At 38.2% G+C, this 18,324-nt stretch overlaps 1 protein-coding gene across 2 annotated transcripts in view; it reads left to right on the forward strand.

The window, feature by feature from the left end:
* Positions 1–12,779, forward strand: part of cpne7 (copine VII) — a 50,534-nt gene extending 37,755 nt beyond the window's left edge. For both annotated transcript variants that reach the window (XM_031900786.1, XM_002933678.5), the window contains exons 13-16: positions 5,244–5,295; positions 7,506–7,639; positions 7,732–7,968; positions 9,346–12,779. In XM_031900786.1, the coding sequence (XP_031756646.1) occupies positions 5,244–5,295; positions 7,506–7,639; positions 7,732–7,968; positions 9,346–9,483 (561 nt within the window). In that variant the 3' untranslated portion in view covers positions 9,484–12,779. The remainder of the gene's footprint in view (positions 1–5,243; positions 5,296–7,505; positions 7,640–7,731; positions 7,969–9,345) is intronic.
* The last annotated feature ends 5,545 nt before the right edge of the window (positions 12,780–18,324 follow it).

Consider the following 18,324-nt stretch of genomic DNA (forward strand, 5'->3'; position numbering starts at 1 on the left):
TTGTTTGACAAGTACATTTGTCCTGGTAACATGCATACTAGGGCAGCACTCTGTACAGGGGACATATTCCCCGAAGTAACTGAGGAGATGATTCCTATAAATCTGGACCCAGAATGTAAGGGCTAGGGGTTGATAGGGAGCGTTACTCAGTCTGCATAAGGCTATTGTTCCTGACAACTGGTGCAGCAGTCCTTTGTATCACTAATAACAACTAGCTAATGATTGGTGATTCCCAACCAGTGGCTTGCGAGTAACATGTTTCTCACTACCCCCTTTGATGTGGCTCTCAGTGACCTCAAATTAGGTGCCAATTTTTAAATTTCTGGCTTGGAGAAAAGTTTTGGAAGTAAAGACACAGTTTTACTCAAAGTAGAGCCTCCTGCAGTCTAATAGTCCACATGGGCTACCAAATAGCAGCTCACCAACACCTTTTAAATCTGAGTGTTGCTCATGGGAAAAAAAAGGTTGGGGATCCCTGGACTAAGGTATAGGATTTTCAGAAATCACTGCTTGCCAGTGTGGTGGATGGTTGAGCCTTCCTGTTTCTGAAGAACATAGTGATTATCTCAGGAGATTATGCTTGAGAGGTTAGGAAAGTCTGCTAAACCATGAGCTTGAGGTTAATCAGACAATGTTTGCCGTGGGCTGTTTGTTTTCCTCTCAGTGTTATCATATGCAGTTGGTCTTCATGGCTTAAATATGAACCTATAAGAAGAATCTTATAAGGCCGACGCCTCTCATTATGACCATTACTCATTTTACCTAGATCTGGTAGATAAGCAGCTCAGATGGAAAATACTTCTTCTTAGGCCTCTTTTTGCCTGACCTACTGTACATGCAGCCACAATCTCATTAGAATGGTTGAAAGGGCTATCCATTTAGATAAAAAAGACCAATGAGCAAAGCAAACCAAGAATAAAAATGCCAATTTCCATAAAGCAAACCTGCCAATGCTTACCAAAGCAAAGATTAGGATATATAAAAATATGTATAGTGATACTACTACAGCCAATGAAAAATGGCAGCAAGTGATTTATTGAAGTATTCAGAGTTTCTAGCTGCTTATTCTGTATAACAGAACACCTTTCTTCACCATGTCAAAGCAAATTTTTCCCAAGTATCAATTATGAAAAACACATTTACAGCATGAATCTAAATAACCATTCACACATGACTTCTGCAGAAAATCCTGTAGGGAGAAAAAACATCGGTAACTGGAATATTATAGTATTGTCAGCTTCCAGTGCAATATTGGTAATCATCCATCTCACCGACAGTACTGTAACCCATAGCAACCAATCAAAATATTTGATTTCATTTTATTTCTTCCATTACACTGAACAATATGAATTTCTGATTCGTTGCTGTGGGTTACTGGACTGTGAAATTTACATAGTATTAATAATAGAGTCCCTATGTAAGAAAAAGAAATGGCTTCTGCATTCTGCCTTACCTAGAAGGCGTGACCTATTGGTTTTGTGTTACCTGCGGGCATAGAGGAAATAAGTTTAAAGCAAAATTAATTTTAGTTCCATTTCAAGTAAATCTCAATTATTTTGGTTATGCTTCCCTTTTAAACTGAACAAACATGTGTTAGATTATTAAATCCATATGCCAGAGGGGTTAACGGTCCACAGTAGTGCAATATACTCTGAAGTGGCTTATACAGAATTAGAAATCCCCGTGGTAAAATCACTTCAACAGTACAGTACAGCTAAATTACTGCCTACTTTTAGATGAAAGTCAACATTGAAATATTCATAGATTTATGTACAGAGAATTCCATTTTGTGATAGGGGTTAAAGCATAGGGAGGCCCATTTATCAACACTCTAAAAGACAAACTAAAAAAAGTGGAAAAAACAGGAAAAATGCCAACTTTTCATATTGTTGTAGAAATGAAAGCATTAAAAAAAATCCCCAAAACCTCTACCATGAAGCAAAGAAAGATTAGGCAATTAAAATAGGACAGCTGTCACAGGCACTTCTATATAACCTTTGCAGCTTTTAGACAGTGTATTTTTACTTTCAGATTTGTCACTTTTTTTTTTTACATGATAAATTCAAGTTTTAGCACAAAGAAACATGGATTGTGAAAAAAAAACGGATTATTAAATGCCCTCCCAATAGCTCATATTCTTCTGTTCATCAGGCTATACCTGGCATTCCCTAATTGGCAGTTGACTACCAACATGGATAATATTCTTTTGTAATAATTAAGTTAGTGCAAAGTTTGCTCCACTTTTAGTAATTCCTAGCAACCAGCAGGTATCATTTTTTGGTAAGCGGAATTAAAACCAGCCAATTATTTACTATGGTTTCTTTGACCTGGATCAATTTTCAAGCCTTTTATCCTTGTTGTCCATTATAGTTAATGCTGAAAAAATATCAACTTTATCCTTTACTTAAATAACTTTTGCTTATCTTCTAGTTGGAAGGTGAAATATACAAATGTAAAGATGGGTAGGTTGTAGTAGGCGAATCTGCATCATGGAGGGAACCCAGAGTAGCCCAGAGCAAATAATCACTGACTAGTTTGTTTAGCCAGCTCCAAACTTTTAATTGCTTGCCGTGGTGCAAATTTGCTCATTGTTGGTAAATGTACCCAAGAGCATTACCAGGTTGGTGGAATTGACTGCAATTGTATAATAATATTAATAATGCCTTGATTGCCTTGGCCACACTGTATTTACAAATATATATACATATAAATATATATATAGTTCAACAACACTAATTGGAACAAATGTCCTCTTTTTTACGCTTCCACTTTTCTTTCTACACTCTTCTTTGTGTATCTAAGCACAGAAGCACAGTAACAGTAAGGACTGATGAGCAATTTATTCCTCCTTTAATATCTCCTGCGCTTTCTATTATTCTCTATCAAACATGAACAAAATAATCTCTGACTTGGGTTTGAAATTAATTGTTCCTCAGATTTCAATTCAATCCTTAGTGTTGTCACTTTGAAAATCACTAGGCCCTAAGTGCTGGTAATTACCTGTGATTTCCATCTTATTAGGAGAGGCTTTTCTACTTGTGAATGATCTCTGGGTAGCATTGAGTCATGCAGAACAATTGCTGTATAGATCGTCTGATTGTCTCAGGTTTAAAGCCAGTATAGAAATGTTTGATTTACAAGTCACTAACTTTGCTGATTTTAGATATTTGCTTGTTTGGGTGACAGTCAATAAAGTGTCAAATATTTGATCAACAATAAATAATAAAACATTGCATTGAGCATCTGATAGAAACATCAGAGTAACACTTCTCTTCTATTATCATTTTTCAAATAATTAAATGCATTTTATTGATTGATCATATTAGGGCTTATCTGGCAGCATTAACACAAGCTACTTCTCTTGCAGTCTACTCATTCATATATATATATATATATATATATCTTGCAGATGGCCTTGAATCGGCTTATTAAGCTGTAACATCTGGTTTGCATATTCAGCAAATCTTATCTCACAGAACAGCATGGCATTAACATGCAAAAGCATGCATTTTTTGTACCCTGCCCTGAGTAATAGGTGAGTGCCACTAGCTTGTGGGTACCTACCCACTGTGTTAAGCCAATGTGTGCCCCATCTTTAGTTCAGTGGGTATCTATATAACAGTGAATTGGCAGTGGAATGTGCCAGGTACTGCAGCATCCTATTGTGTCTATGTCATCCCTCATATGACATCAGTTCTCAAACTCTTCTTCCCTTATAAAAATACACCTTGTGTGGTGGTTCCAGGCTAACAGAAGTGCAGAATACAGGGTCAGTTGGAATATACATACGTTAGAAATCAATCCCTATTTTGTTTTTGCAAGTTATATTAATAAAACCAAACCAGCTTGAAGACAAGTTTTCTATCCCCCCTCCCGTTTTCCTGTCTGCTACATGAATCTGGATATTGATTAGTTAAAATCAGATTGTTTTTCATGCCCTATTGACCACACGCGCCCTAGAGATCCTTGCATTTTACTGTTGCTCTCATTCTGTCGCCACTTTCATGCATCAGTGTCACATCCTGACCTCCCAAGTATCACGACTGTGCTTCCAATGCTCTGAAATTCTTTCCTAAAGGCTCACAAGCTGTTTGTCATTCTCTTTGACTTTAACTGTTTGCATCTGTAAGACAGAAAGAACACATCCAAGCCAGCTGCGAGTATGCTCTTTGCAGGCCTAGAAAGGAAGCACTTTAATTTATGACTTCGTTGTTATTACTTATTTATAATGCCAAAGGGAAATAAACAGTAAAATGCTTTCTCTGATAAAGGGCACACAATTCTCTCCCTTCATTTCTGTTCTATACCATTTTCCACATAGACTTTATAGAGAGGAATGATTATCCCTGAAAACAGCTGCATGTATGGGGTTGAAAAAGCAATATGGCTGAGCACTTCCTTACATGTATTTTGTGTGCTAATGCGCTATGTTCCACAGGCAACATAAATATTAAGGCCTTTCCTCAATGTAAGGCATTTCATAAATGTTGCTTAATGATGCTATTTGTGAAGCTTCTTAACTATTGGTGCAACATGTTTCATACAAAACTAGTTTTGAGGTAAGGCACCAATGGAGAATTACATTTTTACTTACAAATATTGCATAATTTTTTCTAAAAATAAATATTTACACTATAGTATGCTTATTTCCGTCTAATGGAAATATTATTAGATATTTGGTCTAACAAGTTTTGCTTTGACTTTAAGAGGTATGTGTAATCCTACCTGCAGCCTTTATTCTCAGATTCATTTATGTCCTCCCAAAATACTCCTGCCATATAATCTTACATATAACAATCCTTACATCTGGAATTATTCCTGGTAACACCATGCCAACGTATATATTAATTAAGTGAGAAATGAGTGGAATTGGTATGTTATGTGCCTAAAATGGGAAAAATATTTACACCAGCACACCCTTACCTCCTCCAGAGAATTACTACTTGGTGCACAGCCTAGAGAGTCGGCACTCTCCACACAGTCCGGTCAAAATATTTCAGACAGCACAACAAGTAAAGTGCAAGCAGGGCTTAGCCCCTGCGTGTTTATTCAAAATGCAACGTTTCGGGGGCGTACCCCTTCGTCAGGCATGCCTGACGAAGGGGTACGCCCCCGAAACGTTGCATTTTGAATAAACATGCAGGGGCATGCTTGACGAAGGGGTACGCCCCCGAAATGCCTAAAATGGGCATGTAAGCAGCATCCATTGGAGTCATTTGCTCAGTTATCTGCTTCTTTTCCAGGTTTCACATGATTTTGCTATTAACTTCAATCCAGATGATGATGAATGTGAAGGTAAGGGTTTAACTGCATGAGCATATAACCTGCAATAACTGTATACATACATGTGCTGCTTACAGTGTACAGATATTGTGCAGCAAATATTTAGGGGGTGTGTGGGACACACACTCCCTTACTGTATATGCAAACCTTTCAACCCAGTCACCACCATGTTCTTCATTGTTTAATCCCAATCACTATCCAGGCAAATCCCACAACAACAATTTTGTTTTGCCTTTTTTACAACTGCATTTTTTTTCTCTTTGCTTCAAAATATATAATATACTGTATAATCTAAAGTATTATTTCTGCCTATGTACCCCACCATTTCTAACAAGGTCTCAGTGTAGTTGACACCTCTGCCCCCTCTGAGGCTACACACTTGAGTGTGCTATGTGGTGATGACTGAATGAATTTTTGCTGGAATATGTTGTACCTTGTATGTGAAAGCATCTAAAGGGTGAGCAAGATGCAAGGTATTAAGCATGTGCTATTTTAGCTTATCTATGAGGGAGGGCTAGGTATAAAATGACCCACAGTTCATGCAGAAATAAAACCAGTGGTGTGACTGCTTTATTAACTGATATAAAAAAAATAGAGGCAACATGATGGACTAAGTGTATAAAAATATCTTCTATAATATAGATTTACATCTATATATGCCACAATTGCTTTAATTTATATACAGGTTTGTTCAAAACTATTAAGCATGTGCTTTGAAACCTATGTGCACATTATTGCGCCAAATATACATTTGTATTTTCAAGGACAACACGAGGCATTTGATACTAAATGTGTCAAACTAGTGCACAACAACTGCTACTCAATAATAATTTTAGAAGGGGTGGGTAATAGTTTTGGTAATGACTTGCTTGTAATGTAATACCCTGACTAGCTGGACAGCTTTACTTGGGGCAAGGCTCCTGAAAGGCATCCTCGTCCACATATATATTCTCTGAAGCAGAGTCTACATATAAACAAGTGCCCTGATATGAGGATGTAACAATTATTACATTTAAGCCACTGTATCCTCTCCTGTGTAAGACATCCCCGGGATGCTTTTGTATCTGATCTTTGTCATCATATCAATACAGTAGATGACTTTGACCTTGCTACAGCAGTTGCCAAGGTAACACCAAGTTCTCTTAAACATTAGCCTCAGTCTAGAATAATAGTCTCTATTGTAAAGCTTAGAAGCATTTAAAACTTTTCATAATGATCCAGTCAATTCCATGCTCTTGTGTCGGATTAAATATTTCTTTAAATTATTGAGGTAATATGAATCTAAACAAATACATATGTTCTCCATATTATGTACTGGTGAACCTTGGCCCAGAAGGTTAGGAAGATGTAGGAATACAAAACCATCAATGCCTATGAATTATATGCTTCACATGAACTCATCTGTAATGAAAAGAGCCTGCCTTTATTAGTATGGAAAACAGTAGGAATCCTGGTTGGGAACCCAGTTTTTCCTCTAAAATCTCTGCAGTTTGAAGACCACTCATTAGGTTTTAAAGCACAGCCAGAGTAACTGCTGATTAGATTCCAGCTACAGATGAGTCTTACCCTGGTGGGCCGTACAGAATACTGATCAGAAGCCATACACTACACCAATGAGCTCCAACAGGGCATCTGTAGTTGGGATTTCAAAGGGGATTGAAGGTTTTTTCTGAAAGCGATTGTCCATCTCCATTCTATGTTCTACCCTGTGAAATACAAGAAAATGTTTCAAATTGTCACATAAATATAAATTGCAATGCCTATAGAAGTAAAGGAATAGTCTCCAGGTTAAAATAAAATATACACATCAAGTAAAGCTTTATAATATTCAAAATCTCAGCTTTAATATCTCTTCTTCAGAACAACATCATGCCATGAGTGTCCTGCAAGTCTCTCCTCTCTTAGTAGTGTGCTGGTAAATATGTTTAACAAGGACAGTCCTTTATATATTCAAGGAACATGAGAAAAAAAGACATAGCTGAGTTGGCAAGCACATTAAGCGCTTAAATGGAAAATCAGGGTTGATTCTCATGTGACTTAAATCAAATTAATTTCTAACACTGTGCTGTAGGCATCGGAACATATGTTGTTAACTCCATAGTGTAGGAAATTAATGTGCCTGCAACTGTCTCTATACATTGCAATATGTTACTAAGGCAAATATCTTTTAGCACAAAGCTACAGCCATAAATGTGATGCACTCGCATTATGTATCCTTCCAGGTATTCAAGGTATTGTGGAATCCTATCAGAACTGCTTACCTAAAATTCAGCTCTATGGACCCACAAATGTGGCACCTATCATCTCCAGGGTGGCAAGATTTGCTGCTGAAGAGGAAAGGACAAAAGAGGCTTCTGTGGGTTTTATTTAACTAAAATACTGCATATGTAGATTACATTTTCATATAGAATTGTCCTGGGGTTTCACCTTTAAATTTGTCTCTTCTAGAAATATTACATCCTCCTTATTCTTACGGATGGAGTGGTAACTGACATGGCAGATACTCGTGAGGCCATTGTGCGTGCTTCCTACCTGCCCATGTCCATCATCATTGTGGGGGTTGGCAATGCAGATTTCACGGACATGCAAATTCTTGACGGCGATGATGGCATCCTGAGAGCCCCCAAGGGGGAACCAGTTCTTCGTGATATTGTACAATTTGTACCATTTAGAGAGTTCAAGAATGTAAGTGTAAAGTAAAAAAAATGTGACACACTATGGGGCACATTTACTAATCCACGAGTCCGAATCCCGAATGGTAAAAAATCGGATTGGAAATGAACATTCTGCGACTTTTTCGTATATTTTGCGATTTTTTCGTCGCGACTTTTTTTTGCGAATTGTCGCGACTTTTTCGTAGCCAGTACGACTTTCGCAAATTGACGCGACTTTTTCGTAGCCGGTACGACTTTCGCAAATTGTCGCGACTTTTTCGAATTGAGCGCTTTCGTACTCGGCGCGACAGTACGATTTTTTCGCGACGAAAAATTTGCTTCAATTCTCGAAAAAGTCGTGATGGCGATGAAAAAGTCGCGACAATTCACGAAAAAGTCGCAACGGCGACGAAAAAAATCGCGAAATACCGATCATTACGAAAAAAACGCATTCGGCCGCTTTCGGTCCATTCGTGGATTAGTAAATTTGCCCCTATGTATGCAATCTCACATCTTGCCCTTCAAGGTTTATGCTAGACATATAGGGGCCGATTCACTAAAGTCCGAAAAAACTAGTAATATTTATAGCATGCGTTAAAAATATTATCACTTCTTATTTTTTGCGAGTTAACGATCGATTCACTAAAAGGACACTTGTCTGAATTAAGAAGCGATGTTCTTGTTGTTATTTATCTGGCGATGACCGATTTTTAAGTGATATTTTAAACCATGCAATATATTTATGCATTTTTTCATAGCACGCAATATTAGCGCACACTATAACGCACGTAACCATTACTTTCTGAAAACTACTGTTCTGAAAATTACCATTTCCCAGAAAACTCTAGGATGCATCACTCTAGGATGATCACATACTTGATCCTCTTCTTCACAAGTCAACAAAAATCCGACTGCAAACTCCATCTTGTCTTGCCAAACGCTCACGAACTGCAATGTTTTTTAAATACCGCCTACTCGAAGTAGGTGTTAATATTAGCACATATTACCGCGATATTTCACATGTTTAACGCTTCATATGTGTTTGTGAATCTATTTCTATTTGATAATTACCGCAAAGCAATGGAAATAACGCTTTGCGATATTGCTTTTTTTTGCGCAGGCGATATGAGTAGTAATGCATGTGAAATGACTTTGATGAACCGGTACATAATTTTCGCACACTTTTTAATGCAAAAACTATGCGATAAGCGTTAACGACCTTTAGTGAATCGGCCCCATAGTGTGACTAGTTACAAATATTAACACAAATCACAGAAATATAAGAAATAGCTCTATTATCAATACCTTATTGTATAGAGATATTAAAATGTGTTTTTATTGCTCTGCCCTTATGATAACATAAGATGAAAAAATCTTTTTGTGTCTGTATTCTGTGCTTTTACTCTAGGCCTCTCCTGCTGCTTTGGCTAAATGTGTCCTGGCTGAGGTTCCCAAACAAGTTGTGGAGTATTACAGCTACAAAGCCTTCCCCCCTCGCTGCCCAAAAATGGAATCTCCAGACTCTGCTCTCAACTCCCCTCAATGAATCCTGTATCACTTCTCCACTTTCTCTCTTGCATACACTACTCTGATTCTTCACTAGTCCAATGGGTCAATGGAATAGATGCAGCACACTATGCGCCAATCATCTCTTAATGCCATCTTATGGCCAAGCATGCAACCACAGATGCCCAGCTGCATATGCGCCAGATTCACTGCTCAGATACTTGCCACAAGCTCTTTCATCATTAGCTGCTATAATGAAGATCCCTCACATGTAGGAGAGCTTCTGTCTGCTCATCACTTTAGAGGTGAAGACTTTCAACAATTAACACATTCACTCCATGAGAATATTCATAGTTGACATGCTGACTAGTGTGTTTCAAAGAATGATCATATGGAAGAACCCCTATTGCACCAGCTTTATAATGAACTCAGAACTACCTGTTGCTGTTCATTCTGGAGAAAAACAGTTCTGGATCAGAGATCCAACTTCTGATATCCATTTTAGGCACAAGAGCCACAAATACTCAGCCTGAGGTACAATAAACTTTTATCATGATCACATCTTTTGAGAATCTGAATGTAAACTTCTAGGTCATTCTAAAAAAACAGTGGAATGGGAAGGCATGGGTGTGGCTTGGGTGGTTCCTAAAATCCAGGAGTGTCCTGCTCTTTAGAAAGACATCCTTCTTTAAACTGATCAAGTTTCTGGTGAGATTTAGTAAGGAGGAAATAGTGTTATTCTTGGAGGATGGAAAACTTGCGCTTGTGTTTAAATTTTAGTGGTTGCTTCTATTTTGCTTTTTCACAAGAGCTTGTTCAAAAACATTTACTAGATAATACACACTAGATGGATGCTACCTTTATTTTATTTAACAAAAATGTGTTGCACAGTCTATACCAAATCATATAAAACTGGCCAGTTCTTCCAAGGCTTCACAATGCCTAACCAGTTTTCTGTCCCTGATACTTACTATTGTCAGTATTAATCATTCAGAGTAGAACTTGCCAAGGCTTCCCTCCACAGAGACATTTTACTAGACATTGTACCACCCCTTGAGGTAAAAAAAAATCTGTCTATAACAATGGCTCAGCCAATTCAAGCCACTTGGCAAGTACATAATAATAATTATAAATACAAGCAGAGAAAGACAGTTTTGCGCACAGAATGCTCCATGTATGCCTTTAAGTTTTGTAATAATGAGGTAACATTTGAATCAAATTTATGGTCTTGCATGCCCACTTGCCTGCCTTAGCCTTCACTTATGCACCTGCAGCCCTCGAACTCATCGTCTTTAGTTTCTTTTGGGAGACAGGGAGATGGTGTGACATGGTTTTAGCAGGATAATTTTTTACAGATACCATTGTGAGAACAAAGACATAAATCATATATATATATATAAATATCATGCATATACATATCTTATTGAGTTGCTTAGCTTGCAAAATGAGAAAACAATTTACAAAATCATGTTCTGAGATGCCTGTGTTAAAATCAGCAGTGGTACTTTATCTCCATCTAGGCCAGGGGCGGAATAGAAGTAGCAGCCCATTACAAGACCTAAGGGTACTAAGGGCCGTGACTGATTTATTATTTTTAACATAGGTCGAAAAATAAATAGTCTTTGTAAGGTTTGCCAGATTTAATTAAATGGCTGTGGGGCACATTAACTGATCCTGGCACAACTACATAATTTAATAAGAATGAAATGGCAGAAACTTTCTAAACAAAAGGTTTTGGGAGACTAAAAATCACCTGAAATAAGGTAGTTCTGCATTTGTGGTATTCAGAGAAAGAAGTGACAGATATGTGTGCAAAACCCTGTGCTGTCTTATTGCCCTGATATTTCCAAAGGTTAATATGATGACAATTTTCTGTTTATATTACCTTTAATGTCTTTAGGTTACATTCTGCCTTTGACCCTGGCTCGCTGATGCTGTATATTATGCAGCTAGTGCACAATGAATCTGGGCTTTAAGTGCAATTGCTAAAGTTATTATGAGGGTATGTTCACCTGTTGCACAGGGTTTAGTCTCTGGCTCAGACTGAGGTTTCTTTTAAGGTGCATCTCACTGGCATCTATTTTAATGCCCTGATCTGTATGCTTGTTTTTTGTGTTACTAGCTTTAAATTGGGTAGGGTTGGAACCAACTTGGAGCTAGTACAGTACTAGGTCAGGCTGTATCAATTCATGCAGTATACAATTCACAATTCAAATGGTAACAGAACCAACTGCATCAGAAATGGAAGCAAAATATCTTTGTAATGTGCCTCTTTGAAACAAAGTTCATACATCACCCTCCAATGTCACTGTACTGTTACTATAGCTTCATCATACTGAAATATGGAATTTTCTAAATATAATCAATTAAATAACAATCAAGGAACTTTTCACTCCCTCAGCAATCGGTTTCTCTTCAGTTTCTCTTGATGCAGATTCCCAGGGTTGAAAACTAGGGGTAGGCAAAAGAGGCACATGCCTAGGGCACACTGGTGGTTATTGGAGCTAGGCACGTACGTCTTCTGTATCCCTAGTCCAATCACATATCCTCCCACCACTGGCTGGGTGGCCTAGGGCACTAAAGGTGTCAGGGTTTAATACAGCCTTTGGGGGTGCTCTGTTTGTCTAGCAGATGTATTAAAGCTCACTCTTTCAAAATCACCAGAAATCCTGTCTCTCTTCATGCAGGGTTTGTGCCAAAGTCAGTTATTTTGTTAAATTTTGCTGGTGCTGGAATCATTTATTTAAGTTAGCTCTAATTTATCTGCTGGGAAAGGGGGCCCCCTATAAAATATATATTACACCTACCTGTCAATCAAAATCAGAAACCCATGTCCTGCATGAAGAGAGAATGAAGAGAGCCAGATACTGAGAGAGAAATAATGAGAGAAACTTGATTGTTTCATAAACGGTACAGAATTTTTCATTGATTATAAGTGAAAATTTCTTATTTCAGCATGATGAAGTTTATATTGTTTTAATTTTTGTCATATTTTCCCTTTAAACAAGAAATATCTGAATATTGACAACTGATAGCAAATAACTGATATGCTTCTATTGTTTAAGGGGTTTGTTTTGCAGATATTTTCCTGTGCTGAAAGGTTAAAGAAAAGTGTGAACCTGAAAGGCCAGTCTTTTCTCTTTTTGTACTAGCCCCCTGTTTCATGTTTAGTGCATGTACCGAGTTCTCAAATACCCCAGCTGTTGTGCAACACATAGAGACAGTCAGGTGTGCAACACTGCTGTGTATTTTAGTGCTTCTGTAAGGTTTGCATGCTACTTGTATATGTTTCAGGGACAAGATGTCTCCAATAAAGTAAATTCTTTTCTCGTTCTATCTTGGCTGCATTTTTGCTTTGGAATTGTTGATTTTACAACTAGAAGGGGCTTTAATGCATTAAATATGTATACAATGCATGTGCACCTGCAAAGTCAGTTGATGTACATGTTCTACATCTTACACTAATTACATCTTACAGTAACTGGCACCTGATCCACTGTGTGGTTTAAGAGCATGGGTGTCACAGTGGAAATGTGAATGGAATATTATGCCTTCATTTAAGATGATTAAGATGATTTTTCTGCCAGGAAAGGATACACTAATCAAAAAAAAGATGGAGGAGATATAAGGAGGCACCGGTATCTAGTAGACATATTTAGATATATTTATCGAACATCTGAGAAATCTTGTGCCTTTTATTTCATGGCCCTTAACCTAAAAACATGGCTTGGCTTTTGTTTTAATCTGTACCCTGCAAGAGGTGGGGGTGTTGGGGAGCCAATCTCAGAAAATATCCCCTCGATAATCATTAAAAAATGAAATTGGGTTGGGAAGAGCCACACAAAATCGCTGTATACAAACCAGTGCAAAATGTGCTCTCTATTATACTCTGCAGTCTTTTTCAGTTGTTTTGAAGGAAGAACTTGGCACAAAAGCATTTTCAGTACTCCAACATATTTATTATTCAAACTGAAAAAAATGTAACTTGTAGATTTGGCCCATTTGTACACATAGCAAAAAATGTTACATTTGGACACTCTATGTTTGAAAATGTATCAAAGATTTGATCGACGTCATTGGCACTTCATAAATCTTGGACTTTAAAGTCAAGAATCTCTAGGAAATAAACAGCAGTTTCACTGCAGGAGAGATGGACTGACAGATGGTTACATAAAAATGATGGGATACTGAATTAGGCAACTTCCACCAATCATTACCCCAAATACAAGCTGCAGCAGCTGGATAAAAAGCACAAAAAACAAGAATCAGAAGGAGCACAGCTGTGATGGAGACTCCATTGCATGTTAAATGTAAGAATTTTGTGGTAAGATCTAGTGACCCTAGCAGCAAGTCTGGTGGAGGTTGTACTTGGAGGTGCTACAGAATAAAACTGGGAAACAATAACCAGCACTCGTAAGCAGGTGCAGCACAGCTTTATTATACACCAAGTGCACAATAACATTTGTGGTATATAAAATGCAGGAAGAGGAATGTCATGTCAGGATCACTGGAGATCAACAACATGAAGTACTTGCACATGGAACAGTAATGAGCCTTTCAGTAGGATTATGGTTCCCTATCAAGCACTGTCTTTGTGTTAAGATGTCAAGTTTTGTATTAAAAATTCCTTTTGTTAGGCAAAACCATTTTGGAACTAAGTTAGATAGATCGCTAGATTCAAAAGAGTAGGTATTCCCACTCCCACCCACATCCTTTGTATGCACAATATAGGAAGTGGAAGGAGGTACAGCCTGCATCGGGGTGGCATCTTCTGAAGCTGACCTCTGTACGGAGCAGCACGCCTGGGGATGCAAGTTCAATTAAATGAGCATTAAGGGGCACACTCTTGCACCTCCTGGGCTTGTAAATTAGCCCTTATATGTTAAACTGCGTATGAACTTTGAAGTCTACTTTAAAGTTCATTATTCCAGGCACCAATTCTCTCGGGGAAAAAGAAGGCATAACTCCAGAATCTAGAGCATATGCACAATCGCACATGAACATGCTTGTGCGCCACACACAGACCTCTCTCCCACACACAATAACGCATGCACCCACAACATGATACTGAGGGCTATTTATGGATTGTTACCAGGGTTTCCAGTAGAGTGGAACCTTTATTCTCCTCAATGATGAAATAGCATTATTTCTATAATAAACATCTGCTTGGTAGAAACCTTTAATTGGTGTTTTATATTAATAATATCCACCCTTAGGTCATCTAGCAGCTGATGAACTACATAAGACCCTCAGCATCCTTAATGATTCACATTTTGGTACATAGTTACATTGGGTTGAAAAAAGACCAGAGTCCATCAAGTTCAACCCTTCCAAGTAAACCCAGCACACAACCTATACTTACCTATCTATACACTCACATACATAAACTATATATACAAACATTAATACTGACTGTAGATATTAGTATCACAATAGCCTTGGGTACTATGCTTGTTTAAGAACTCATCCAGGCCCCTCTTATAGGCATTAACAGAATCTGCCATTACAACATTAGGGCTCTGGCATACGGGGGAGATTAGTCGCCCGCGATTAACTCCCTGTTCGCGGGCGACTAATCTCCCCCGTGTGCCAGAGCCCTTACTACCAGGGACCTATAAAGAGGCAAAATTGCCCAATGCCCTTTTTTTTAATTCCCTTTTAATATTTTTATTTTTTAGATTTTTTCACAACATACATACAAGTTGCTTATTACATATAAAAGCTGTATCAGTAGTTACATAATGTAAAGAACATTTTAACCATAGCATGCATTCTCCGTTTTTACCCGAAAATGTACTGTCATCGCCGCCGCCCCTTATGTGCCCAATGCCCTTTTTTATACAAGACAGCACTTTATTTACTTTAGTAGCCACAGAATGACACTGCCTGGAATTAGACAACTTGTTATCTACAAAAACCCCTAGATCCTTCTCCATTAAGGATGCCCCCAACACACTACCATTCAGTAGATAGTTCGCGTTTATATTATTCCTACCAAAATGCATAACTTTGCACTTATCAACATTGAACCTCATTTTCCAGTTTGCTGCCCAGTTTTCCAATTTTGTCAAATCGCTCTGCAAAGCGGCAGCATCCTGCATGGAACTTATAGTTTTGCACAATTTTGTGTCATCAGCAAAAATAGAAACAGTACTGTCTATGCCCACCTCCAGGTCATTAATAAACAAGTTAAAAAGCAAAGGACCAAGGACTGACCCCTGCGGTACTCCACTAACCACACTGGTCCAATTAGAAAATGTTCCATTTACCACCACTCTTTGTAATATATCCTTCAGCCAGTTGGAGTGTCAACGCCAATGGGAGAAGGCATTTTTAATGAAATTTGCAATTATCCCATGTCAGCACATTTCTGCTCCAAAGTTGCTGCTATCGCCATCGCTTTGTTACTGCTTCTACCTATTTGTATATATTTAGTTGAATTTTACAAAATAATATTTTATGCTTACATAAAGTCCAAAAAAGACAGACAGGACAAAAGAAGGATTACAGGAGAAACTTAGGGTTCTCAGAAAGCAGCATCAGGAGATGTAGCCTAGCCCTGTCCTTGCCGCCTACCTTTGAGCAGGCAGTAATAACATGGCCCTGACATGGGCTGCGTCTCTTCCGCTCCCTACCTTGCATGTGCAAATGGTGTGCAGGCATGTAGGGGGCGAGAAGGGGTGCGCCTACTTTCCTTCTCCTGCTTGACTCAAACACACATCGCACTAGATTCAAACACCACTCCGCAGTTCTTTGTGGCTATTTGCACAATGCCTTTTTTTGCACTTTTCACACTGCAAATAAGCCCTCGAATCAAACAGGAAACCCAAATTTCTTTTATTATTACTGCATCCATACCCATTATAAAGGTATTTAAATATCCCAGTTGTCAATCATATTGCCTGCCCCTCCTCTATGCCTTAGGTATAGAGACAGGCAGACAATAAATGTAACTTTCCATTCAGCAATTCCTAGATGTCACTGCACTTCTCATATACCGCCCCCCTCCTCACCATCCAATTGTGCAGCCAGTGCATGGGCCTGGGCATCTGCTCCTCCATTCTGGCACAGAAACAAGTATGATGCAGAGCTTGCTGTACTAACAGTGTCCACAAATAGTGCCTGCCTGCTTGTTGTAATTGTGCAATTGCAAGACTGAAGGTAACAAGATTTATTAGTTTTATATTGTAAGTGAAGTTTATATTTATCAACTAACATGATAAAAATAAATTTGGAATTATTTCTTAGCGTGACAGGTCCCCTTTAATAACATAATTGCGCCTTGTGCCTATAGCAACTGGATGTTCAAGAAGCTGACTTGTTTTACAGTATTTATAGAGCTCATAATAAGGGCCCTAATGGGGCCCGCTGTACTCCTGGGCCATCTTGTAACTGCTTTCTCTACAGTTACACCCCTGACATAACACTACTCACAATTTTAAAACAAACAAAATCCTTAAATTGATAAAAGAAAACGGAACCCGGAACATGGAGTACAATCCATCAACTGTAAAGATTACTTCATTCACTGTATTGTATATATTATGTTACCCTGAAGAAGAAAAGATTAAAGTGGCAGTGATCACATAAGGTCAACTGCAGGAATCTTGATGTCAGATGAGGTCTCAGTGTAAGGCTCTGTTTATACAGATATATCATATACAATTTCACTTCTTTTACACTAAGGACAAGCTTTCTTACATGGAAAAATAGGTGACCTTTAAATGTTATTGCCCAACATGCACATAAGCCAATAGCCATGTTTAGAGCTCTGGGTACATTATGGGCCAAATTTACGTATGGGAGAAATATACCCTATGGAAAAGTATTTTCACATTCTTTGGTGGAAAAAACATTAATTAATTGTATTCTTATTCTCTGATAAACAAATATATGGCTAGCATCAATACATAGCGAGCATAATTTTATTATTAACAGACACCAACATTTATTCCTAGGGTCTTTCTCACCAATGGTCAAAGTCCATATGTAGTTCTCAAATGTCTGCTTAGACCTAATAGTTCTTAAAGCACTCAATGCCCTGTGTTTAGTGAAGAGTAAGGCCAGTACTTACACAGATTTATGGAATCTCTTTTTATTGGCTCCTACTATTGAAAGTGCCCTGTTTGCCCCTTCAAGACCCACCTGGTCAAGTGGGTCAAACCATCTGCTTAGTATTTACAGTGGCATTCTAAATAACGCAATCACCATGTTTCTTCCCACAATGCAGCAGTTTTCCCCAGAATTCTGGTGTTGTTGCAGTCTCGATGGGCAATTCTCTTGACGCAAATGTGGCTCTTTGCAAACCAGGTGCAGTTGCATTGAATGTTTTCAGTCTGGCATCATTTCCAAAGTTTGGCATGTGAGCGACGTGTCCACTTTATACTTTTTACACCACTCAAATGGAGTTGAAGGAATCCTGTAGCTACTGCCTGGTCCAGAGGTGGTGGTAGCCCCAGGGTTTCCCTATAGGAATAGGTAGAGCAGAGCCTGATTGGAACGGAAGGCAGGAAGGACTGAGTGTTGCCGAGAGCAAGTATATAGAACACATTTTAAGGCAATTACCTTCAATAAAAGTAGTTTTACGTGCAACTTACTGCAGCGAAATTGTGGGGACCACAACTTTGCTTGCTGACATAAATAAGCCCTTATAGCTTGCCAGAAAGACAGTAGTTATTTAGCAAGAATAAAACTGCATTCTGAGTCAGAAATTCCTTCCTAGAAGCTTACGGAAATACATGAATTAAAAAGAAATATACATTCAGCTTTTAATTTTCATGAGGCCAATCTATAGGGAAATAAAATGTTTAGAGAACTTTTAACATACTGTGAATCCTGTCTGAGCCTTGAACTGTTTTCTAACTTCACTGTGTTCATTAGG

Source organism: Xenopus tropicalis, chromosome 4, assembly GCF_000004195.4.
Source record: "Xenopus tropicalis strain Nigerian chromosome 4, UCB_Xtro_10.0, whole genome shotgun sequence".
Taxonomy (NCBI): domain Eukaryota; kingdom Metazoa; phylum Chordata; class Amphibia; order Anura; family Pipidae; genus Xenopus; species Xenopus tropicalis.